The sequence below is a fragment of the Hypomesus transpacificus genome, chromosome 24 (genome assembly GCF_021917145.1).
Source record: "Hypomesus transpacificus isolate Combined female chromosome 24, fHypTra1, whole genome shotgun sequence".
Classification (NCBI taxonomy): Eukaryota; Metazoa; Chordata; class Actinopteri; order Osmeriformes; family Osmeridae; genus Hypomesus; species Hypomesus transpacificus.
The window spans coordinates 2,420,737-2,446,857 of NC_061083.1; the positions used below are offsets into that span (position 1 = coordinate 2,420,737).

Sequence of the window (26,121 nt, forward strand, 5' to 3'; positions counted from 1 at the left end):
AGTTTTTCCACCCACATGTACACAATGTATGTTTTTAGAATATTTACTGGATAAGCCCACAAACTACTGCGTCTTCCCATGAAGCTCGCAGCCTCATTAACTAACAAATTGTATTACTTGGTCTATTTAATTTGGACTACTTTGGTCCTCAATAGAAGCCTCAGAAACAAGACAATATATCTCAGAATTTGTTAGACATACAGGTAACAGCTCATGGCCTTCAAAGGGAGGTAGTTGCATTTATCTTGCCAACCTCATTTTGTGTAGAAATACATTCATATTTGTTGCCAGTAGGTGGCGACCTTTAGTTGCGAAAGTAGATTTGTTTCGAACTGAACTCCGCTACCATGTGTAGCCTGCCCTTTGCTGTGTACCACACGTACACGGGATTTGATCTAACACCGTGTATGGGTTAGATGGTTTTATATGAGCGCCCTATCGTGCTACTGCCCGTCCCAATTGTGTCCAGTGGCTTTCTTTACTTGATCGAATGCACATCTATTTTGCTCCCTTAAACTTTTCATGGGTTACCGAGTAAGGGTCGTGTGTGCACATACAATAATATATTAAATCAATATAATGTAATTAAGTAACATGGTTCGTGGGTGAGCAGAGCGCAATTGCTGAAACAGCGCCACGTGACTCGTTGTCTGTGATAGCTGTCACGTCACCACCCGAGTCACTTCTCGCTGTTATGTTAAATAGCCTACTCGCACATGGTCACAACAGTCAAACGAGCAAACTCAAATATTCTTATGATTAGAGAGCCGACGCCCTCGACATTTTCCGTAACAGCTAGTTAAATAAGCGTGTGTAGCTTGTTTACCAACTTTTCAGCTGTTTTTGAATATTATAAAACAAGGACAATCTTGTTTTCTTACTTGTTTTAGGTACTAGCTAGCTAGCTAGAAGAGGCAACCAGATTTGCAAGCCTAAACTCAGGCGGCCCAAGAAGGCAATTACCAACAACATCTTTGTGCAAGACCTCCACGATGTCAACCAACACCAAACAGGTGAAGAGCTGTCCCATTCCCACACGGGTTCTTACTCTCAAGGACTGGTCCCAGCTGCCCGACTGCTACAGTCAAACACCTGGAGGGACACTGTTCTCTACAACACCCGGGGGTAAGTGTCTAAACCCAGTCTAGTTGGCTGTAAGTTTATCTGTGTTGTTCGCTAACATGAAGCTAACTGCTATGAGACCTGTTGCGAGAGTGGATTGGAATTTAGTTTAGTAATTGATCGAGCGTGTACGTCAACATTTCAAATTTGAATGTCGGATGTTTCTCGTGTTATGGATCGGTTTTCTTTGTGCTGCATCTAATGTTATTCTGCACCCATGCATGTCAGACAGTAAACAACTGCCACGCGCCTGACAGCATCAGTGCATTATTCTTTGACCTAGCTGCTAGCAAGCTATAACTTGTTATTGTTGACGTGGTGAACGTGCAAACAATATGGTAGGCTGTTAAACACGCAAGTTTAATCCACGTTTTCAGTAACGTCAAAAGGCTTACTTCTTACTTGAATTGTGACTGATATAAAGTTTACTTCATGTAAATGCGTGTGGAACGTCAAATGTTTAAGAGTGGCTGTTGGTATGGTGACTAATCAAAGGCATTTTGATATGTTGCATGAGATCAAGTAGGCTAACAGCACCAAAACAGTTGCATTATGTAAATAGAGACTAGGTGAGTGAGAGAAGATGGATATTTTTTTTGAAACAAGGTTAGGCACCTGTTGGCTATGGAATACAAGAGGTTAGGAATTGTTGTCTGGTCTGTGTTTAGCAAACACTGAAAAGTACACCACAATAAGATGTTTGGAGTTGTTGACACATGGCCATGTGACTGCTGCAGGCAGAGCTGCAAGATGATTGGGAGGTGGAGGGGAGTGGATAGCAAAATGTACACCCCCACCTCATCTCTCTCCACTGCAATTCAGGAATTATAAAGAACATTCTGTTCTAGGAACGGAAATGAAAGGTGGATGTGGGAAAGAGGGGAGATATTAGCAACAAGCCAAGTAAGAGAAAGGAAGGAATAGCGTGAACCCCTCGTCTTTTTCTCAGAACGGTTACTTTTTAGGAGGCCTCAGGAGGGGGAAGGAAGGTTGGACTTATGAAAATCTTGTGTTTGTAGTTCCCCCATATTGAACTGTCGGCCCCTATATACATTATGGTTGAATGTGGACACATTTCGCCCCACCCCCTTTTCTGACAGGGACTAGCCACTGTTGCTTATCGACATGTTTGCATAAATGCTAGCCCTTGCTTGGGTTGTGAACGTGGGCCTGCTGTTGTGACAGCCTGTCGTGCCTGGTGGGCTCTGCCGTCTTGTCTGATGTAACATAAGATCACGTTGAGGGTAAGTTTCCACTGAACAAAGAGATTGGACAAGACTGTTTAGAGTTGGGCCCCTTTGCATAACTAGCCTGCATAGCTACGTTAGCAACCATTGCATGGGTGCAGCTAACTAGCATTCCTCTTTTTCTCTACCCCTCCACCCCTCTCTCTCTCTCTCTCTCTCTCTCTCTCTCTCTCTCTCTCTCTCTCTCTCTCTCTCTCTCTCACACTCCCCTTTTGTTCAGTACAACAGGCAGTGATTACATAACATGTTTTTGACTGGTGTGACGCATAGGGAACTGATACAGTCCTGGAACAGTTCAAACTCCGGTGTGGAGTTACAAAGGGGAACCGGCCACTCCCCGGCCTCGTGGTCTTGTCCTGGGCAAACTTCACCAGAAACGCCACAACACGACGCGTCACTGGCTGTCGGCCTTCTGTCACGTCAGCACCCAGGAGAATCCAGAGATTTAAACAGACACGGCCTGTGGGACCGTGCTGGTGGTCGGGGCCTGCATACCTGCCCCCCCCCCCCCCCCCCCCCCCCGTAGTCCCCCTGTGCAGCTACCCAACAGCCTTAACCCCTGGCCTGGCCCTGGGAGAGAATGTGTTTGTGTTTGAGATTCCTAGAACAGACTCTGCTGTGCCAACCCACAGCTCCCCCTTCATCCTTGTGCTCAGAACAGGGCGTGTTTGGTATGTGTCCAGCAGCCCAGGCCATGGGGCCGTAGGGACACGTATATATATACACACACACACACACTTCATATGAAGGCCGCTGGCCAATGTCTTTTAACTTTCCTCAAAAGCCTAAGAGGAACCTCCCTACTGTTGCAACCCACCCCGGCAGGAAATGATTTCTGGTTGCAAAAAACTTAGATGGAAGACAACAATGACTGACAGAACACAATCTGCTAAATTCATCTGTCATAAGATTACATTGTTTTTTGAGACCTTCTTGCTTATAATGCAGAAACTTGTAACAAAATTATCTAAACCCTAATGCCCCCCCCCCCCCCCCCCCTTCTCTCTTTCTCATACAGGAACCCGCATCATTTACGACAGGAAGTTTCTCTTGGACTGTCGAAACTCACCCATCGCCCGCACCCCTCCATGCTGCCTCCCCCAAATCCCCGGGGTCACTGTTCCGGCCCTGCACCCCCTGGGCAAGCTCCAGGAGCTGAAGGAAGAAATGGAGGAGGAGGAGGAGAAAGACCTGGCTGGTGAATAATCCCTCTCTCATGCACACACACACCCACCCTTAGGAAGTCTTAAGAGATGGACAGAGACTCCAGGGTTTCCCGCAGAACATGTTTTAGTTAAGGTGGTAGGTAGTTTGTCCGACAGACTAATGCGAGGGGGGGGGGGGGGGTGCGACGGGGGATAGTTTGTGCGATAGACTAATGCGTTCTGCAGAAAAGGGAGACTGGCGTTTTGGAATGGAAGGGAGAAAACAGGACAGAGTAACACGGCGGATATCGCGATTTCAAAACAACAACAAAACTGTGCTATGGGAAACCCTAAACTCCATGCATCACACACACACACACACACACACACTATAGGAAGTGTTATCAGATGGAGAGAACTCCATGCATGACATCCCGTACGCTGAGGGGAGGTGGAGGCGAGACCTGACAAGTACAAACAGGATCCAGTTCCCAGAGCCAACCCTGGGCTTTATGTCCTGAACCCTAGAGGAGAGCCTCGCTACCTGGAAGCAGAGTTAACTCCTGCTCTTCCTGTTCTCATGACAACCTACCACACTGTTTATCCTCCCTGCTTGTGCTTAGGTACACGCCTCAAGTGTTTGTGTCTGTTCCATAAGTATACGGCAGGGGAATTTTGAACAGGGTTTGTGTTTTAAGTCATGCCAGTAGCCACTCGACATGTTCATGCGCTGCAGCTGTGGCCTGTGGGCAGCTGTGTGCCAGGTCTATGGGTAAATCATCCAGGCTGGATGCATTTACCCGACACTGCATGAGTGTTTATCTGGATGCCTACCTCGATTTCTGTGACAAACCTCGAAGGGAACTGCTGTTGTGCCTGTTCTCTTGAGCCGAGTTTGGCAAGTTTTGCTAGCTGCCACTAGACATGTCCATGCTCTGCAGCTGCAGGCCTGCGGAGGACCGTGCGGGCAGTGCTTGACATGGTTGGCTCTCTGCTTGTAAGAGCAGTAGAAACGTGTACTCGTTTCACCCCAGTGCTGGCCTGGCCCGAATCAGAACCTGAGCGAGGCTCGTCTCGCCGAGCGCTGGGGCAGGAGGCGAAGCGGCAGGGTTCTCAGCCATTAGCACCGCGTGCTATTCTAGTCCACCAGTGGCTGTGGCTCTCCTGGAATGCAGCTGGGTTTTAACACTCGAGCTGAACTAGGCCAGGGCTGCCTTTCGGACCTGAGCTAGCCTGCGTAAGAGTCGTAGAAGTGACCGCAACACACCACACCCACGGCCCACTTTACGGTCTGTACCTGTTGTTAGATTGTGCTGCTTGTGTATCTGGTTCTGGGCACCTCGCTCTCTGCGTCTCCCCCAGTGAGCTCCCTGCCTGCTGGTTATCTGGAGGGTCCAAGCTGACTCTTACGGACAATTGTCGTTGTTTTGAGATGGGAGGCCGTTGGTCTATCAGTCCACGTTGTTATCTTGGGGTTATCAGCTAGCTATGAGCGGAGATGGAAGGCGTGGTCATCGGCCTCTTGGTGAGACATGACGGTTCATGCCCCTTCAGCTTCAGTGGTCACGGGACAGAATGTTGACTTTGGAGATGAGGCGTAGCCTCCTCCCCCTCTTTCCACCTCCCCCCCCCCCCTCCCTCCCTCCCCGTCTCTCTCTCAACCTATGTATAGTGAGATGGTGGGGTTTAGAGTGACCTGGTATTTGCTGGGTGGTGGTGGTGGGGGGGGGGGGGGTGAAGTAGGGGTTGGGACAATAAGGCTTGCATGTCAATAAAATGAACAGACAAACTATCCCATTGATGTGAGTTGCAGGATGGCCGTTATTTGGGTGTGGTAGGACTGTGTACCGACAAGTAAAGATTCCTTGTCTGTCTGTGATGGCTAACCTCTCTCTCCCTCTGCCCTCGCAGACGACAGCCAGTTTGAGATGGACATGTGAGCTCCAGTTGGGGTTCCTGTGAAGAGCTGTTTTGGAACACCTCGGCTGTCTCTCGTGACCCGCACGCCTTGCACACTCTTTTTCAACTTTCTTGCGTTTTTTTCAAACATATTTTTGAGGAACCAAAAAGAGGGAAAAAAGGAAGCTTATTGGGAGTTGTTGACTCCCTGAGTTCTAACAAAAAAAAAAAAAAACAAAAAAAAAGTAAGTTAAGTGCAAAAGGGTGTTTTAATAGAGGACTGGTTGCAGACTTCGAGTTGGAACTGGAAGAAAGGATCAGATTATTTGCTGGACATTTTTTTCCAGTGTTGTAAATATGACTATGGTACTTTATATTTTTTAACGGGGAGGGAGGGATTCAAGAAAAGTACTTGTAAAGCAGGGATGTTTGCTAAGGGCTGTGTTGCCAAAATTGTTTTTTTTTAAGAGTTTTCCTCCGTTTTGGAGGCGTATGCAAGTTGGTCCTTGACCCAGAGGAGTTAAGTTCAGACAGGCTGTGGATGAGCTCTTCCTTGTGTTCTGAAGGAGGAATAAGGTCTCTGGAAAATAAAAATGACAAAAACAAACATGAAATTGAGTTACGTGATTTCTGACGAAATACAACACTCATGTTTAGAGACTGGTAACAAGCTTACCCTATCATTTTCATTTGAATCACCTGGAAACGTTTGTCTGTCTGACCTACTTAAATGTACAGCCATGAGACACACCTGTGTTACACGACTGCATTGCCTCCTCTTATCAGAAACATAACATAATAAACATCAACAATAAACCTGTGTCATAACATGTCCTTTGCTCTGCCCTATGATGCAATGTTGACTAAAACATTGAGTTGAGGAAAAAAATGCAATTACAATTCAAATGACCAAACACTGATTTCGTGAGCGACCTTAGGACAGTCCTTCAAGGCGAGGCCGTTCCACACTGCAGTGTCAAAATAGAACAGCCACACTGAAGTTAAGGAACAGGTTAACCCCCGCTTACATAAGGCACTGGGTGGACGTGTATGGAAACATAACCACGTGGACGGGACCGTAAACAAAGCCACACATTCCAGGCTTCAACAGTGATCTCTCCCACATGGAAGTCTCAGAGCATGACACCCAAGACAGATCTTGAACACAGTCTAACCAGGCGGGTTCTACAGGAACAGGAGAACACGTTCTGAAGAAGGGATACAACGATCCCATGCATGCATAGCACCTATCCACCATGGAGGAATAGACAGTTAGAGCAGGGCTCTAGGACTAAAGTTGGGTTCGGCCTGGCCACTAGAGTGAGACCTTGGTACGAGGGTTAGGTTAGGGATGTTGAAGTTAGGTCAGAGCTGGGCTTTAAAGTTGAGCTAGGGCTGTAGACACAGACCTTTATAATCCATATGACATATTGTATACCCAGCTAGTCAGGATAATCCCTGCATCCTCTCTCTGGATTGCTCCCATGACCATCAAAGCGGATAGAAACCAATGTATGTTTCCAGAGTAGGTTTATGTAGGGATTTTTGTGTTTGAAGTGGCGTCTCCACTGGGGACAATATGAACCATCAAAGCAGGCTTCTGGAGCCCAGGCCCCTCCCACTGGGGCCTAGTCCACAGGCAGACTGAGAAAACACGCTGCCCCCCAGTGCTGCTGTGGGATGTGGGTCACAGACTGGGCAGCTGCTCCGCTCCCATGGACCTGCTGACCTCAGCACACCACTCCGGGCTTCGCCAGGATCAAACCAAACCTCATGACTACCTATCAGCCCACGGCTGTGTGTGTGTGTGTGTCGGGTCGCAATGTTCTGTTTGGAATTGAGACAGCTGGAGGGGGTACGGGGGGCACAACATGTAGATATTGTTTGCGGAGCGCGGGCGTGTGTGTGTCGGTGTGGCGTGCGTGGGCGGTTGCGTGTGCACGCGTCAGGCTGATGTTTGTGTTAGTGTGTGTGTCGGTGTGCCTCTTGCGTGCGTGCGTGCGTGCGTGCGTTAACAGGGCCAGGTTCCAGCTGGCTGGGTGGATATGGTCACATGCCGTCTCCTGTGATTGTGATGAAGTGATCCCCTCTGAGGGACGGAGCTTTGACTGTCAGCTTGATTCATCAGGGATTACACAGAAAGAGGCCACAGTGAACTGATAGTTCAGGTCTCACATCTCCTTACACACACACACGCACACACACACACACACAGAGGTCAGTGTATCTGACATTTACGGTATATCTATTTATGTAGTCCATGCATATACACACCCCGAGCCCACACTTACTTACATAAGCATATATGCGGAGTACATTAACGCTGATACTGTAGGTTTTAGGGCTAATCAAAAGGGACATGGATCTGCCTGAGGCCCCCCCCCCCCTCACCACCTTCCTTCCTGTCCCCTGACAGTTCTCTAGTGGGGGAGGGAGGACGTCTGAGCAGCTATTTTCGTCGACTCCACCTCCATGTTGATGGCACTGGCCGAATCGCTATGGTGATGAGTGTAAACAGCCAGCATGTTTAGTCACATACATCATAAATCGCAGGGGGGAGAAGGACAGCTGGGTAACATGCTTTGCAAAACAACCTACACACACTCACACAGACCAATTCCATAGTAGCACATTTAACACGAGCACACACATAGACTATCAAGATCACACACATGATCTTACAAACACACACCAACACTCAGGTCTGAAGTCTATCATCTGCAACATCTGAATGCCTTTCACTAGAATGACTTGCATTTTGAAAATATGTTTCCCTACACATTCAGAGTGACCCAAGGATCCATTGCCACACAGAGATTCTAGCAAATAACATGTTGTAAGGGTCCGGGTGATCACATGGGGCAAAGGGCGGGTTAGAGATGGAGCAATGTTGATAGGGAGCTTTAACAAGAGTGACACCAGAGGTGAGGTCAGACAGTGGACAGAAGGTCACATGATGTGCCTCTGATTGCTGTTGAAATATTCCACGCCATCTGTGAAGCCCCCACTCCTCCTCACCTCCACATCTCTACCACTTCACTCCTCCTCACCTCCACTCCTCCACACCTCCTCACCTCCTCACCTCCACACCTACTCACCTCCACTCCTCCTCACCTACTCACCTCCACTCCTCCTCACCTCCACACCTCTACCACTTCACTCCTCCTCACCTCCACTCCTCCACTCCTCCTCACCTCCTCACCTCCTCACCTCCACACCTACTCACCTCCAATCCTCCTCATCTCCACTCCTCCACTCCTCCTCACCTCCTCACCTCCACACCTCACCTCCACCACTTCACTCCTCCTCATCTCCACTCCTCCTCCACCAGGGGGCGTAAGGCCATCCTGCAACTCACATCAATGGGATCGTTTGTCTGTTCATTTTATTGACATGCAAGTCTTATTGTCCCAACCCCTACTTCACCCCCACCACCAGCCAGCAAATACCAGTTCACTCTAAACCCCACTATCTCACTATACATAGGTTGAGAGAGACAGGGAGGGGGGGGAGGTGGAAAGAGGGGGAGGAGGCTGCGCAGACAACATCCGACAACATTCTGTACCGTGACCAACAGCTGAAGGGGCACGAACCATCATGTCTCACCAAGAGGCCGACGACCACGCCCACCACACCTTCATCAATCATCAAGTTGTCCACAATAAAAACAAGACAAACGACGATAGGCAAAACACGACTGCGGACGGTCAAATGAGTCTGAGTTTGTTTTCTGGTCTGGTTTGGTCCACACAATGGATGTAATGCCACAGTTGGGACAGTGTGGGTTCACAAGACAGCAGATAACAGAGAGGTGTCTGGCAGATCTGCAATCCATCTCCCACATACATTTGGACACACTGCCATCAAACGTTCTCTGGCAGAAGGCCATTTAAGTACACTTCATCTGTAATAGTCCACATCTTATTTTATACAATGGGCCTTTTTTTTAATCTTCCTTTAAGGTCTTCTACTGGTTTTCCTGCTGAAAGGATTGATGGGCATGTCTTGGTCCAAGGTTCAGTCACTCAACCAAGACGGGCCTTCCCAGCTGTCTAGGGCTGCCACACAGATCTGTGAAGACACATGATCCTGTGTTTCACAATCTGGTGTGTGTGTGCTTATATATGTGTGTGTGTGTTTTATAGTATCCTGAAGAATGTGACACTGTTGGATGTATTTTTATTCTTAACAGTTTACTGCACGTAATTATTATGAATGGTCTGTGTTAAACATTGGCAAGAAGGATTCGATAGGTTATGGTATTGGGTAAGCATGATATCTGCCCTTTTGTAGCCTGTTTCATGGCTACACTAGAGAATATTGACATTTAAGATGAACTATACTGTAATGGTCAGCTAGGTGTTTAACCCTCCTATTGTCTTAAGATATATTAACACCTATTACCTTTGAGTCACTTTGACCCAGGGTCTAATTGATCTCATAACTCAACTCAACCTTTGATTACTAATGTGAAATTTGGCACAGTGTAGTATACAGCCAAATAGTCATAAACAACATCAGCTGTTTTGATGATCTGGCCTCCACTAAAGGGCCCAAAGGTAAAGTAGAAACCCATGAAGGCCACTCAGACTACAGACACATTTAAACTAAATCAAAGAGGTTGTGGTGCTGTAATATTACCATGAACATTAAACTGCCAAATTAAAAACTTTTTTCCTCCAACAAGTTGATTTCAAGACTGGGCGGATAATATTTGAGTTACTGTTCGTTCCAGCGTCCATATAATGCAAACATACAAACTTAAATGAATAATTGACTAAACATGACCTGGTCATATGTCGTATTTCTTCACTTTGCAGTCCTTTTCCCTTCTTGAAGTGGTTAGACCTCACAGGGACTGAATGGTACAAACCCAATCAGTATTATCTCAGGTAATTTCAACCACCATAGCCATTTTGGGGGGGAGATAGGCTGTAAGATAAATATTATTTCCCAAAATGTCAATTTTTTGGGGCTCATTTTAGGAAGTGACAGGTCATTTACCTAGATTCATGTTTTACATCAGTCTAAATATAATTAAGGGGTTGTTGACCACAGGACAATGTGAGGGCTTAGACTCATGCAATGGATTCATTCCTTAGGCTTCTTCTCAGCAACACAACGCAGGCTTGCCTTGGCCAAGCGAAAGTGAGACAATGCTGCTCCTAGGTGGTTTAAATTAGGTACTGCACCAAATTTAAACCACATAAAAATAATTTAATTTATGTCAAGTGTGAATGATTCAAAAAGCGTCTAATAGGCCTATGTTTAATATGGTGTTAGAAGAGGCAGCTTCGATAAACAAAGTACAGAAAATTTACTAAACATTTTTTTATTATGCAATACATTTTTGTGGAATGCATCGACTAAATGTGACCGTCTATAGGCTATTTCTTTTAGTTGTTTTGATTTTTTTTATTCAGTCATTTATCCACCAAGGTCCATAAATACATCGTTTTATACGTTGCTCTGACCAGTCATTTTTCAATTCCGTGCGTATTTCGTCACATCTGTCTATGATGTGTTTTTAGTCGACCCAGCAGTCAGATGATTTCTGGTCACCGATGAGTTTCATTATTTTCTCATCGAGGTGCGTAGAGAATGGCTACACCCACAGCCATTAACCAATCAATGGAAAAAGCGGTAAGTGCGATGGGACCGTTTTTCCGACCCTTGCTAAGTTACTACCCCTTGCTCGAGATGACGTCACGGCCCCCCACACAAAAGATACGCACTATGTTTTAAGAGAAGACGCGGTGGTTGTGGTCCACAATGCGGTAAAGATTTAGAAATAATACACAGCACGTTTAAGGATCATTTTTTTAACTCTTCGACTTCAAACAATAAATTAAAGACCAAACTACAGTTTTCAATAAGGTATGTAGTCTATGGCTTATTTTATGTTCGTGAACGTAGCTCATCAACTTGCCGGCTGGAAAATAGAAAATCGACACCGTTGTCCACTGGGCCCTGGCCCAGTGCAGGTGCGAGTTTTATCATGTTGTTATAATAACATTCTATTGCTTCTAACGCGACCACGGCTTATAGACACACAGTAGGCTGCTTGCGAAATACAAGGCTATACGACTTAAATGTTCTGCTCTGCTCATATCAAAACACAATATTTAGATGGGGACTGGTCGCCAACGTTGGCTAGTATTGGCTCTGCTCAACGTTTTGCACTAAAATGTTTCTATTTGTTTGATATCCGTGCTTAAAAGAACTGAAACCCGTTAACTTTGTTGGAAGAACTGTAAACTACAAAGCTAGTGAGGAATTTAAACGTGTTTTGATTTAAATGCCTTACATTAGGCTATATTTACCGACGATTTGGTCGAAGAAAACCAAATCAGCATATTATCGCATTTTATGCTCTTATCCTGTCGTGAAACGTCTCGGCGTCTCAACGAGCCATTCAACCACAATAACCATGGTGAATTATTAATTAGTAGTAGTTAGTTGGAGAAGCAGCCCGTGTTACATTTCATCTCACTCCCAAAGAAACCATTTACTCACAAACATAGTTGGAGACCTGTAGTATCACCCTAAGATTGAACAGAGTGATGAAAGGACGGATGAAGACGAGGTGCAAATATTTTTTTTTCTTCTCGATGGTTTCCTTGCTAATTAGATCCCTTGTGATCTCCACGACCCTCACCATAGTCTTGGTAGTCAGTTAGATAACTAAAGAGCTAGATGTTGTGTTACCTGGAGCTACAGAGGCCTGGAAGTGTACAGGCATCGTTTAGCTCGTTGATCATCACATTTCTATTGATCTTTCACTCCCCTGGTGGTTTGGTTTGGTTGTTTTTACTTGGTCAATACAGTATGGATTACATTAGATTTATGCTCGAGGAGGCCGTAGTTATGACTTACATGTGAAGAATACAAGTGACCTGTGTGTGTGTGCCGTGGCAGTGTTGTGGAAAACAATCATGCCATGTCATGGTTCACTGCTTCCAAAGACAGACACTACACACACGCATGCACACACGTACACACACAGTAATAGTGTGCTCTTGAGAGAAAGACAGAAAGAGAGAGAATAGCCAAACTACGCAAAGATCAAAACTACCTCCACCACCCCAAGTAAAATAGTGAAATGCAGCTGGTTCACGTAACAGCCTTTTATGATGTGTCTTCACTTGTGGTGTTTTCGTAGTACTACTGGGTCCACTGTTGTATGTGATCAGACGATCCCAGATGCAGCACTGAGGTTATTACTAATCCTTCACTTTAAGAAGAAGAGATTAGTAACAGTCAGGCGTCCAGGGTACCAGAGGGAGGTGCTGAGAAAAAAGCTCTCTTCAGCTCCACCACTGGTCGCAGAGAAGAAGAATAGATCGACTCTTCCAGCCCTCCTCCCATAGACAAAGCCCTGATTGTGTATCGTGAGAGAACTCAAGCTGGGTGTAACATGTTGATAGGGGGGGAGCAAGAAAGACAGGAGAAGCCATTAGGTTTGTTGGACACATCACACTGACAGCTCTGTCCCTGCTCCCTACTGCGTTTGTTGTGGCGTTCCCTCCTGGGAATTTACAGTTTCCCATAACATACCATGTGACCCAACGAATGGCTTAGGGGTTGAGGACTAGGCCTACGTTTTCAAAGAATCGGAGTTGCTTTCAAAGATCCCGTTGATAACCTTCAAGAAGAGCAGCCTGGGCTCGATTCGTTTACAAGTAACCCTCAGAACAACACTGAATCAACAGTTTACTCTGCAACATCTCCTTTTCTCGCTCTCCCTTTCCCTCTCCCTCCCTCTCTCTGCTGAGCCGCCATGCAGAGTGCTGTCCTGTGTTGTGCCTCAGCACAAGTGTTAATCATTTATACACAGATAAGAATGTTTTGTGTCTGACCCTGTCAGCCTGCGGTGTAACCCAGTGACGGGACGGGCGGGGGCGTGGCCACAGACTGGGCCCTGACGGCTGATTGCTTTATGTACTGATTAGACCGCACCTCGTACGATTCCCATCAGTGTGTGAATCATGATGTGATCACATTCACAGGCACCGACACAGCCATTGGGTAATACTCATGGTTCAAATGGGTTATTTTCCTTCAGTGGTCTAAGCTGAGCTTGTGTCCAATTGTGTCAACGGTGTCAATATACCGTTATCCAAAAACGCTGCAGGTTGTGCTCTCTGGATCAACTCCCTATCATAGCTACAAGAAAGACAGTAACATGATACAAAGGCCCAGTGTGGGAGCCAGACAGGTTGTTAACCCCTGCTCAACACTGCATACATGGCTAACTATTTACTGAAAGGGAAATATGGTGAGCAAAGGGCTGTGGCTAAGCCTAAAGGTGTCATTAATAAGGATATAGCATGCTTAAAAAGTTACTAAACACCAACACGAATTTTCGGCATGAAAATGGTAGGTTTATTACTCGCGCACAGCCACGCATATTAATCCTGGGCTTGATTCATACTATTATTTCCCTCAAGGTATTTTTATTACCATTTGGTGTTAAACTTCTTTTTTTCTTTTACCCATAGTAGTTAAAAACATTAGAAGGAATTAGTGATGTAGAGGTGTCCTTTAAGGGGTGCAGTTTTGTCATCACAGAGAGAGAGCTTGTGTGTGGAAAATTACAGCGTTCATCCTGTTTTACTTCAAACATTTCAGGAAGCCCCAAAATGAATATTCATGAAACAAACACAGACACCTTTTCACTTGAAAGCTGTTATCATTACACTAGTTTATATTTATGAAGGGGAGAGCTAGACTGAAATTGAGGTGTTTGGTCACGCTTTCAAAACCTTGGCTACACAAAGAACATTGCACAACGATCAGGAAGTTGTCTATGTTGTGTAGATGCATGGTGGCATTGTGTCCATGGCAATGGGTGCATCATCAAGAAAATGTTCTGAGGAGGTAATTAGGTAATCTCTGGGAATACCCCCCCCTTAATGTGAGCCTGAAGTGCAGGTCCCTAAACACACGCGCACACACTATCTTCCTCTCTCTGTGCCTCCTGAAAATACCAGATTAACAGATACGACATCTCTCTCTCTCTCTGTCTAGGTGACTCTCAGGTCTTCAGATGAACTTTGAGCAGCCTCCTCCGTACACGGGCCCTGGCCCCACAGCCCCAGGGTACCCCGCCCAAGGCTACCCTCCTCAAGGCTACCCTCCCCAGGGCTACCCTCCCCAGGGCTACCCTGTCAACATGGACCAGCCCAACCCGGCCTACCCCAACTACCCGCCTGGGCCCATGGGGCCTGGAGGCCCTTACCCGGGCGGCCCTGGACAGCCCCCTTACCAAGGCTACCCTGGGCAGCCACAGCCCGGCTGGCAGGGGGGCCCCCCTCCTGGTCCAATGTATGGAGAGGCTCCTAAGAACACAGGTGGGTGCCACATGCTAGCTTCTTTAGCCTTCATAGGCTAACTTCATTTTAGCACAGAGAAAGGTAACAAACTAGCCTTCCAGAGAATATTCAAACGGGGTATGCAAATTTTTTTTTTGGTCTACTCCTTAGAGCACAGGAGTCAGTACACTCACACGCACCACACAATAGGCTTTGTCGTGCCTGCTCGTCACATGACAGGTGAAAGGTAACTTCCTGACGTGCCCGTGTGACGTTCTGAGAGAACGATTAATCCACATATCAGTTCATGATAAACATTGCTGTGTTTATTCTGCTTTATTGAACTGTTCCATATCAGAGTCCAGAGAGCGGCTATGAATAAGCTTTATCTGGGCTCCAGCTGGTTCTCAGGGAGACACCCACAATTCCACAGCCCTTAAGTCACTATGGAGAACACTGTCTTTGTACGGTATCAATAAAGGAGAGAGAACAGGTGTCTCCTTATGCAGGTATCTCCATATGCATGACCAATCACAAACAGAGAGAAAGAGGACTGATAGACAGAAGGAAACAGACACATTCTGCCTGTCTGGCTTTCCGACTGACTGTCGATCTGTCTGACTTTTCTGTATACCTACTGCCTGCTTGTCTGTCTGTCTGTCTGTCTGTCTGTCTGTCTGTCTGTCTGTCTGTCTGTCTGTCTGTGTCTGCCTGGTTGTCTGAAAGGGCTTCCAGGCAGCAGTGTGTCTAAACCCCTGTGTGTGAATGCTTGTGTCTGTGTGAGACAGAGACTGTGTACACCAGACCTCTTCTGCTCTGTTGTCGCTGGTTATGTAACTGCACTGTATTTGCAGATGGGTCGAGGGCCGCGATGAATACACCACGGCAACGGAAAGCGATGCTTGAAACTTTGAAACACAGGGGTTAGGCAGGCCTAGTAACAGAACCGGTGTCTAAATGTGAACGATAACCCCCCCCCCCCCCCTCTGTCTGTAGTGTACGTGGTGGAGGAGAGGAGGAGAGACGACACCGGAGACACGTGTCTCACCGCCTGCTGGACGGCCCTCTGTTGCTGCTGCCTGTGGGACATGCTGACATAACGCTCCCCGACCCCCGACCCCAAGTCTCCCCTCTCTGTGCCTGTCTCCCTCTGAGCCTTAACCTTCCTCCAGTCCCGCCCTCCCCCCTCCTCCCCCCCCCCCCCTCCAACATCACCTCCACTGCCCCCTCCCCCTCTCATCCTCGGGGCTACTCCTTAGCAGCTGACCTCATAAAGCTTCTAAGCATCCCCTTAATCTCAGGCTCTGTACTGTAGATAAGAAAACACACACACACACACTTTGATGGATACTCACATGTTTTTTTTGCGTAGTCACGCATGTACACATGCACGTACACACACCCAGACAGACAGACAGATCTCAGGCTTGTGTAGTGATCACTTTTCCTTGGCACTTTAATATCTTATCACCTGTGTAAGATACTTCACCTGCCTTCGCTGTCCCACCCCGTCCTAAACATTTGCACGGTCATACTGCAAACGTAACTCCTATGCACTTCCTGGCCCCCCCCCCCCCATAGATACCAATACTACTGGATTCCACAGTGCTTCATGGTCACCTCGTTATGAAGGTTATTGCTTGAAAAGTCTCCTTTGTGTTTTCACAATAGCTGTGGTTGCTGATGTCTGTCTTAAGCTGAATCAAATGACAATAAACTGAATGCATTTTTGAAGGCGATTTATGTTCGATTGACTGTATTCTCGATGCCTGCAATGTTGTTATCATGCTGACCTTAACAAGTCTGATTTCATTGTTGTTTTTAACACGCGTTTCTTTGACATGTAAAATAAATAATTGTGAAATCCAGATAAACTGATGAAACCAAATGACTTGGTAAATGCCTTTGCTTGACTTGAGAATCTTGCATTAAGAATAAATTATTCCCGAGACTAAAAAACCCGTCTGACGTTTCATGCCTGTGATGCATATCTGTATTTGTGTGTGTATGTTTGGCGAGGGAGAACACATGTCCCTGTTAGAACCTTATGGAAACTGACTATTGAAGCTGTGTTTGTGACTGTGTGTGTGTGTGACAGACAGAGTGAGGGAGTGGGTGTTTGTGTGTGTGTGTATTATAGATCCGTGTGTTTGTCTATGTGTTTATTTATAACTGACTGGAATGTGACCTTGCCTCAGTGCTGTGGGGGTTTCTGTTTCGCAGGCTGGCACCTGATGCTGTTGTAGAACAGACCTGGAACAGCACAGTGTTTCAGTCCAGAACAGACCTGAAACAGCACGGTGTTTCAGTCCAGAACAGACCTGGAACAGCAGAATGTGTCGGTCCAGAACAGACCTGGAACAGCACAGTGTTTCAGTCCAGAACAGACCTGGAACAGCACAGTGGGTCAGTCCAGAACAGACCTGGAACAGCCAATTAGAGCAACACTGGACAACTGCTCATCACATATAGATCAGGAAGGGGTGGAGCATACCCAAAAAAAGAAGGGAGAGAAAGAGACAGACGTGGAAGACACCGTGGTGGGAGGAACAGCCTCAGAGTGCAAGTTAACACAGCGTTGACACAGACTTAACACAGAGTTGACACACCAGACACAGGGACAGAACAGAGGTAAACAATTACATTTTTTATTGATAAGATACCCCGAAGAGCCTCGTTTCAGTGAGTGTATAAGAACCACGTTCCTTCGTTAATACTGATTTGGTACATTATGACATCCACCACGAGTCTCTTCACAGTGACTAGGATCCTTGACTACGATGTATGGGGACCTAGGACAGCAAGATCTCTGCATCCGAACCAAAACAAACCGTGGAAAACAACCATTAGGGGGTGGACACTGTAGATATGGGATATTAGAGAGTCACAGAACTCTAGAGTAGTAATACCAGCTAAAGGTTTGCACGTTACAAGCCACTTCCTCTTAGAAATATAAAACTTGATATTCTCGACAATGTTCTACTGTGCTGCATAAAGGTAAGTCTATACACTGTACATCGAGATATATTTTGAAAAACAGGTTTCACAGTTTTAAAGACTTTATTTAAAGTATAAACCATTTTAAAACACTTTCATACGTAAATTATTATTTTTGAGTGTGACTAGTATTTGCTCTGACAGAAAATGTAAATCAATCAACAAAAAAAAACCCTAATGAACATTTATTACATATTTTACAAAAGAAAATTAATTAAGCAGTTAATGCTCGGTTTCTTGAATAAAACTGGTGGCTCCTTCATGATTGTCATATAGTACTAACAATAATAAATAAATTAATAAAGAATAAAGTCGAAAATAAATAGTTTTTGATACTAGTTGCGCATGTTTTCCGGACTTGGTGTGGGTGTTTTGTTGGTCGTTCTGTACAGAAGTGCCTTTGTGAAAGTCTCACGATTCTACTGCGACTGAAACGTACAAAACTACTGCATCTAGAGTATAGGCAACACTCTGACCTGTGGTCTGACACATATTAAGTAGTATATTTCCTCTACTCCTTTTCAAATAAAAACAATCGAGTGTGATATAGCCATTGATTTTTCCACTTTGTGTTTTTTTTTAAGAAAGTGTTTTATCTAAGTCGATAACCTTTTTAACATATTTAAGGATGCCGTTAGTTCAGTGTTGATAGTTAATATATACTGCTGGAGCCAAGGACGTTTCTGTGGTGGAGAATGGGAGGCCTGAGACAGTGAGATGACTCGACGTTTACAGCATTTCACAACTGACGTTTCCAGTGCTTGTCGTCGTTGATGTTCTCCTTTGATCCAGTGTTGTGATCGGATGTACTCTGGTGGCTCTGTCTCCTTATTGGTCCCTTTTGCCTACAGTTCATTTGGGAGACAGGCCCCAGGGGAGAAGCCAGGACAACACAACTCTGCCCTGGTTCAGTCTGTCACCGCACATCCACAATGGGACCCAAAAAATATGGGTGAAAATATCAATATCTTTTTTAAAAAGGGGAATCTTCTTATTCATTAAGCAACAATTTACCTCTTCAAAGTTGGTCAGTGCTTCTTTTCCATTTCTTCAAAGTCTGTTTTCTACAAAGAAACGCTCAAATAAACACTCGCTTTTTTGCCTGTGGCAGTTAAATGAACGATAAAGACTTGTCTCAGATAAGTTCTTCTTTTCAAAAGTCCCTGCAGTGTTCAGTGAGTAACCCCGTTTGTTGGGTGTGTTCTCCGCGACATCAGGGAGAAGAGAGAGGCTCGAGGAATCAGGGAGGGCAAAGGGAGAAAGAGGAGGAGGAAAAGGGGAGAAGTGACGGGAAGGAGACGAGGACAGAAGCCGATGTGGAGTGCCAGTCCCACATACTAAGTCCAGCAGGGCTGTTACCTCTTGCCCATCTCGTTCTGTCTCAGGAACTGAATGTTGGAGCTGCTGTCGGCCAGTTCGGGGTACTGCTCCACAGGCAGGACGTAGTAGCCGTCGTAGCTCTGGACCCTCCCCGTGGTCAGCAGCTGCTGCTTCTCCCCCTCCGTCCACAGCCGCCCGCCCTCCTTGCCGTCCCGCGCCCGCTGCTGTTCCCGGGCCCAGGCGCCCGCCAGCGCCCTCTGCCTCGCCAGCTCCAGCAGGCGCACCTTCTCTTCGTCCGCCACGTCCGGCGCCAGGCCGTAGCGCACCGTGAGCGCCAGCGACGGCACGGCAAACTCCACTGTGGCGCCCCTCCTGGAGCGCCCGCTCACCGTCACGTTGATGCCGCCCTCCAGCGCCTTGCGCCCGTTGGTCAGGCCCAGCGCCAGTAAGTCGCTGTCGGCGGCGCCCACCTTGACGAAGAAGTGACAGTCCCTTCCGTCCTGGGTGTAGTGTGTGCCGTCCAGGTAGAGGGCGCTGTTGAGGACCAGGGCCACCTTGCGGCTGTCCTCGCTGGCCATGGCCGACACACCGGCCACCACGCGGCCTTCCTTCAGGGCCAGCATCATGCCCCGGCCGATGATGGGGGTGCTGGTGCCGAACCAGTGGCCCAGCTTGTCCCTGCTGCCCCGACGCTCCTTGTTGAGCAGGCGTCCCTCCAGCGCCATGAAGGCCTGGTTGTGGCGTTCGGCGGCCTGCTGGACACCTGTGATCAGCTGCAGGAGCAAGGGTTAGGGTCAGGGGGTCAGGGGTGTTAGGGTCAGGGGGTTAGGGTCAGGGGGTCAGGGTCATGGGGTTAGGGGGGTTAGGGTCAGGGGGTTAGGGGGGTTAGGGTCAGGGTGTTAGGGGGTGGGATGAGGGAGGGTTAGGGGTAATGGATAGGGTGGGGTTAAGTCGGATTCAGGGGGGGATTAGGGACAGGAGAGGTATGGGGTAGGAGATAAAAACAAATAGGTTTACTTTAATACTTTCGGACCTTTCCTCAACGTGTTGTGCAGCTTAAACCTATTTTCAAGTCTAATAGGATGCTCTTATGCATGAATCAAGGAGCCCTGGCTTCAAGTGATCTGCGGTCCTACAGTACCAGACTGACCTGTCCGTTCTCACAATCCTGGCTGGCCTGCAGTTCATACGGCGGGTCTACGAAGTAGAGAGAGTGGCGAGGGAAGCCTGGGATGATGTTGCTGAGCTGGAAACCGAACATCACCAGCCAGCTTTTCACATCTGCAGCACAGGAGCCAGAGCAGATGTTCACATGCACCGCAAACATGACACGATCAGGGAACACCAACGCGTGTCTACACAACAAACCATTTGGTTGGACCTTTACGCGGGAGCCTCATCTCCATTTTACATTTACATTTAGCAGACGCTCTTATCCAGAGCGACTTACAGTAAGTACAGGGACCCCGAAGCAAGTAGGGTGAAGTGCCTTGCCCAAGGACACAACGTCATTTGGCACGGCAGGGAATCGATCCAGCAACCTTCTGATTACTAGCCCGACTCCCTCACCACTCAGCCATCTGACCCCACATTTTACAACACATGGTCCTCTGTGCATTTCACTTGGAGGGTCCAATTGAATGGCAGTACCTGTCACGTAATTCTTCACATTCAGCATGTCGCTGAGCGGGTTGTTGTTCTTGAACATGTACAGGTTGAAAGGCGCCGGGTCCTTGCCGATCTTGGGCCAGATGGCGTAGTCTGGCGAGGTCCAGCGGCCCGCCAGCACATCGTAGTCCCGCTGGGTGAAGTGGACCAGCTTGGTGAGTGGGTCGTACAGGCCGCCGTGGAAGCCCACCACCAGCTGGAACTCCGGGTTCGAGTCCAGGTAGACCTCCCCATAGGCTGTGTACTGCACCTGAACACACCAACCGGGAAGTCCGTGTTTTTGGGGGGGGTGTTTGTTTGTTTTTTCTTTCGACTTTGAGATCTTTACGGTCAGTAATCTGCGTGACGTGTGGTGCGTCTGTTTTTTCTCAGACACGATTAGCACTGAGTCTGCACTCGAATGTGTGAGCTGAACCCCCGTCCCTGGAAGTGCACACGGCCTAGCCAGGTGTGACGGTTACCTGCTTGATCATCTGGCCGTTGCTGCTGAAGACGGCCAGCGGTGTGCCGGTGTTGTCAGAAGCGATGTAGTACTCCTCTCCACTGCTTACCTCCATAGCAAACAGGTGACCCTGAGGAACAGGAGCTACGAGTCAGGCAGATATAAAAACCACTCAAACGTCAACCCCCCTAACCCTAACCCATCCATCTGTCCACCCATCTGTCTACCCGTCCCTTCATCCATCCAGGGAACTGCCAGTCCTCACCTGCAGGTCGTAGTAGAGGGAAGCGATGTCGGAGCTGGAGTGGTTGAAGATGTGAGTGACCCTGGCCGGGTGGTTCAGGTTGGCGTAGAAGAACTGCAGGTGCTGCCCCAGGCTGTTCCGGGTGGACACCCTGCGGCCCAGCCCGTCGTAGCGGTACTGGACGCTCCAGCCCCCGGGCAGGCGGCTGTAGGCCCGGAGCAGCTGCCCTTTGGAGTTGTAGTCGAACACGTCGGGCCCCCGCTGGCTCAGGAAGCCGTCCTCGTCCAGGCGGTACTGGACGTCGCCCAGGCGGGTGATGCGGTCCCTCAGGTCGTAGCGCAGCGGCATGATCCGGGCGCTGCTGCCGGGGTTGAGCAGGTGGAGGTTGCCATTGAGGTCGTAACTGTAGCGCCAGGTGGACCAATCGTTGACCTAGAGGTTCATGAAGGCGGTTAGCATGGCCTGCCACGTAAACAACTGGACCATCTCAAACATTCAAGCGACAATCGCACGCCACGGAACAGCGACACAAACAGCGAAAACCATGGATTTCAACGCTATCCCAAACAAACAAACATGGGATTTCCCCGGCCTCTGACCTTGACGCCGCTGAGCTGTCCATCTCCGTCGTACTCGTAGCGGTACTGCGTGGTATTGGCGTACGGGCCGATCTTCAGCTCCCGCTTCACCACGCGGCCCATGCTGTCGTACTGCACCGTCATCCAGTACATGAGCGAGCGGAAGATCTCGTACTGGACCTCCTTGATGCGGCCGTGGGTGTCAAAGTGCTTGCTCAGCGTCATGACCGCGGTGGTGATGATCTGGTTGATGTCGTAGTAGATGACCCCGAACTTGCCAAAGTGCTCCACCTGGGAACAGAACCCGACAGCCTTTAGGGTGGCGCAACCCACACCAAACATACTAATCCTGTTCCATTTCATCTTATATAACCACCTTGAAAAGGATCATAACTGCAATATATTTGAGGGAGCCACTTTGTGTGAGCGATGCCAGGTTCAAGTTTCTTTAAAAGCTTTTAGTTTGAAATACAATCGACTGGAATCAGTTCCATGGAATACAGTCAAAACGCAAAAAACACACGTTTCTCGCGTGTGGCGTGACTAGCGAGGTACCTTGCCAGAGATCTCGTCGTAGCGGTAGAGGTCGACAGGAAGGGGCGTCTCGCTGATCACCGGCTTCATGCTGGCGATGCGGAAGCTGTTATCATGGTAGGTGTAGTCGAACCTGGCGTTGACCATGCCCTCTTCGTTGAAGCGGTAGATCTGCTTGTCGACGAGCGGGCCCATCTTCCGGTAGCGGATGGTGCAGGAGAAGCCCCCGCTCTGTAGGTTGACCATCTTCAGCACGCCCGCCGTCTCGTCGTAGCCGAACGTGACGGCCGTGCTGTCGTACAGGATCTCCGCCAGCTTGGCCAGCTTGCCGTACTTGTAGAGGACGCGGCGGCCCGTGCCCAGGTAGTGGGTGGCCTGGGGACGGCCGTCCTCGCTGAAGTCGTGGATGACCGAGGCGTTGCTCTCGGGGGGGTTGTAGGTGTTGCGGATGTAGCCCAGGGACACGTGGGTGAACATGGTGTGGCGCGCCACGCTGGGCATGGTGACGGCCGTCACGCGGCCCGACGCGTCAAACTCGAAGATGTACTGCCTCTGGGACTGGAGGAGCAGTACCATGGACTACAGACAGGGGGAGACACAGGAGGAGAGAGGTGAGAGAGAGACAGGAAGAGAGAGGGAAAGAGAGAGAGGAAAATAGAGAGCGAGAGAGGAAGAGGTAGATAGAGGAAGACAGAGAGAGAGACAAAAAATTGAGAAAAAGAGAGAGAGGATGACAAATCCTAAATGAGCCACAACTACTTTCACATGAAATATCCGGTTTGATCACATAAACAGCAACGGTCGCGGCAGCTTTGACAAGGCAAATCCCCCCACCAATCCCAGCTTGTCCCTCACCTTGTCCAGGTAGCTGTAGCTCCACACCTTGCCGTCCACGAAGGAGCGCGACAGGATGCGGCCCTGCGGGTCAAACTCGGTCCGCTCGCTCATGCTGCCCCTCTGGAGTCCGACCAGTTGACCCGTGGAGGAGTACGACACGTTGACCACCGCCAGGCTGCTGCTAGGCAACCACATGGCGGGCCGGCCCTGGACGTCGTACATGATGCGCAGCGTGAACTTGCGGTGGTCGTCGTAGATCTTCTCCGTGCGCGTGTTGCGGTCAAAGTCGATGGAGAGGAGGTTGCGTCCGTGGGCCTGAGGGGCGGAGACCAGGAAAGAGGGAGGGAAGGATGGAAGGTGACGGAGAGGGGAGGGAGCATTGTCGTCACTCAAATCCCATTCGCTCTCGAGATATGCAGACAGCTCACACTGGACTACTTCCCACAGGAGCACGGCAGGAAGTGATGCCATTTCAACCCACCCTCAGCTTCCTGCCGAAGACGGTGACCTTGCCCTTGGTCTGCTCCTTGCGGAGCCGCCACTCGATGGAGTTGAGGCCGTTGTCGGTGGGCAGGGTGATGTTGCGGCGCCCGATGGTGGGGCTGACAGAGCCGGCCAGGATGTGAGGCTCCGTGTGGAAGCTGATGCCCATGCCGTTGGCGTACATCACCCTCAGGGTCCCGTTGTTACACAGCTGGTAGCTGTTCCTCACCTGGTCTGTAGGGGAAGACAGAGGGACGTCAGGTTTTCGGGTTCAACGTGAGGGAAGACGGCGAGGCACCGTCCGTTTGTTTGGAAATATCCAGTTCCCTGTTCTGTCACTGAATTTCTGAGAGGCAATTTATGACACGCAGTGAGAGACAGAGAGAGAGAGAGAGAGAGTCTGACTGCAACGATGAGAATCAAGATAAGATAAAGATGTTTTTCCCCCACTTCAAAATATCTGCCAAATGCAAAGGAAGAGTCTTTGAGTCTTTTATTCCATTTACAAAAGGCGCGCAGGGTTGGGGGGGGGGGGGGGGGGGTAGTGTGTGGGTGTGTGCTGGGGGATGTGACGCCTGCCGGCTTTGATCCTCCACCATAAACGGCAGTAATCCATAAAACCAATTTGTTCCAAACCTCCAGGCAGTGTTTTAACAACACTTCCAACAGACAAAGTGATGTCTCCATCTCTCCTTCAGTGAGAGAAAGAAGAGAGACAGGGTAGAGACGGACAGAACGACAGACGGGGAGAAGGGAGGGAGGAAGAAAACAAGAGAGGGACAGAGACAGAGAGAGGAGAAGACAAAGAAAGCGACTGCGAGACAGAGAGAGAGAGAGAGAGTGCGTGAGAGAGAGAGATGGCGTGTTTTCCAGTCCAGTCCACGTCAGCAGAACTTTGTGCTGAAACGCACACCCCACACAGAGAGAGGAAGCTGGAAGGACTGCAGATTGCCGAGGATGCTTGCCTCTATATAAATCTGTAAGTGAGCCCCCTTTGTGAAGCTCCGCCTGCAGGAGTCAGTCATCCATCACCTCATTGGTGGGGTCAAGGGAAGGGAAGCCAATCATTCCTTCCCTTTCTGCCTTCTAAACTAAAATAAGCTGAGGGATCATGGGAGGCGTGTGTACGCGTGTGTATGCACTGGGGTATAAAGAAGAGAATATACTGTTCAGACAGGTAATGAATTTCATTGAAATGATGTTCATCACGTAAAAGCATGGAGCAGCGATCTCTGGGGTTTTAGAGAATACACACTGGTAATCTCACTCTGAAGGAGAGAGAGAGAGAGAGAGAGAGAGAGAGAGAGAGAGGGAGAGAGAGAGAAAGAGAGAGGGAGAGAGGGAGAGAGAGAGGAAGGGAGGGAGGGAGAGGAGAGAGAGGGCCTTGGGGTTCTCTATTTTCAGACGGAATATTTTTATTATTAAATTATTTATAATAAAATATTTTCTATAAGCTGATCTAAGGCTACCCATTTGAGTAGATATGAAAAATATCTATTTCTCCACACACCAAGATTGGTGTGTGTGTGTACTTTGCGTGTGCGTGTGCATGTAGTGTGTGTGCTTAGGGATGGTGTGTGTGTGTGCGCATATCTGTATATGTGTGTGTGTGCATGAATGTGTGTGTGCTCCTGTGGGGGCACACGGCATGTGTTTGTGTGTGTGTGTGTGTGTGTGTGCGAGGGACCCCACCTTGCACCACGCTGTAGGAGGCCTCCACGGACGACAGGTTGGTGATGACGGTGACGTCGTCGTCCCTGCTGGAGCTCTCGATGTCGATGTTGATGGAGCGCTCGATCTCGCGGTGCAGGCTCGTCACCATGCCCGTGGGGTAGGTCACGTTGGTCAGGCGGCCCTCGCTGTCGTACCTGCACGTGGAGACAGGCAGAGAGAGGGTTGGTGCACACCTGGACGCGTAGACAGCACACACACACAGGGACTGAGCCACACATACACACACAGTAAATATTCCCTTAAGTCTTTTAAGTGTAGAGGATGTGAGATCCGAACACTTTTACCGTTCTGCACTGGACTTTGATTCTGTATCAAACACTCTGACGGAATGTTCTGGAAGGAGAAGCCCCGCACCCCCTCAGAGGGAAGGCTTCAGCGGACCAGAGGGAATACAGAACACAGCCGGTCTCAGAGGGCCTGTCTGTCAGATCTCTGATCTCACAACAGAGACTCGGCTGTGCTCAGGAGAAGGCTGCAGTTCCCGAAGCTAACACCAGGGGGAGACGGTGGGCCGTGTATATCGGCCGTGGAGAGAGGAGCGAGACACTTTGACTTTC

General features: G+C 48.7%; 3 protein-coding genes across 3 annotated transcripts in view; 2 read left to right on the forward strand and 1 right to left on the reverse strand.

Moving 5' to 3' along the window:
* Positions 1–662: 662 nt before the first annotated feature.
* Positions 663–6,027, forward strand: eif4ebp3l (eukaryotic translation initiation factor 4E binding protein 3, like). Its single transcript, XM_047048435.1, has 3 exons — positions 663–1,125; positions 3,388–3,567; positions 5,426–6,027. Exons 1-3 carry the CDS (start codon positions 993–995, stop codon positions 5,452–5,454), a joined length of 342 nt encoding a protein of 113 aa, XP_046904391.1. The 5' UTR covers positions 663–992; the 3' UTR covers positions 5,455–6,027.
* A 5,097-nt stretch (positions 6,028–11,124) lies between these two features.
* Positions 11,125–16,686, forward strand: LOC124486573 (cysteine-rich and transmembrane domain-containing protein 1-like). The gene is made up of 3 exons (XM_047048272.1): positions 11,125–11,290; positions 14,444–14,766; positions 15,724–16,686. Exons 2-3 carry the CDS (start codon positions 14,463–14,465, stop codon positions 15,825–15,827), a joined length of 408 nt encoding a protein of 135 aa, XP_046904228.1. The 5' UTR covers positions 11,125–11,290; positions 14,444–14,462; the 3' UTR covers positions 15,828–16,686.
* Positions 16,687–17,489: 803 nt separating this feature from the next.
* LOC124486869 (teneurin-2-like) overlaps positions 17,490–26,121 on the reverse strand; it is a 127,365-nt gene continuing 118,733 nt past the window's right edge. Inside the window, 10 exon segments of the mRNA XM_047048748.1 lie at positions 17,490–19,817; positions 20,195–20,325; positions 20,695–20,962; positions 21,174–21,284; positions 21,420–21,830; positions 21,998–22,267; positions 22,532–23,089; positions 23,366–23,662; positions 23,829–24,064; positions 25,523–25,698. Of these exon segments, the coding sequence (XP_046904704.1) occupies positions 19,080–19,817; positions 20,195–20,325; positions 20,695–20,962; positions 21,174–21,284; positions 21,420–21,830; positions 21,998–22,267; positions 22,532–23,089; positions 23,366–23,662; positions 23,829–24,064; positions 25,523–25,698 (3,196 nt within the window). The 3' untranslated portion in view covers positions 17,490–19,079.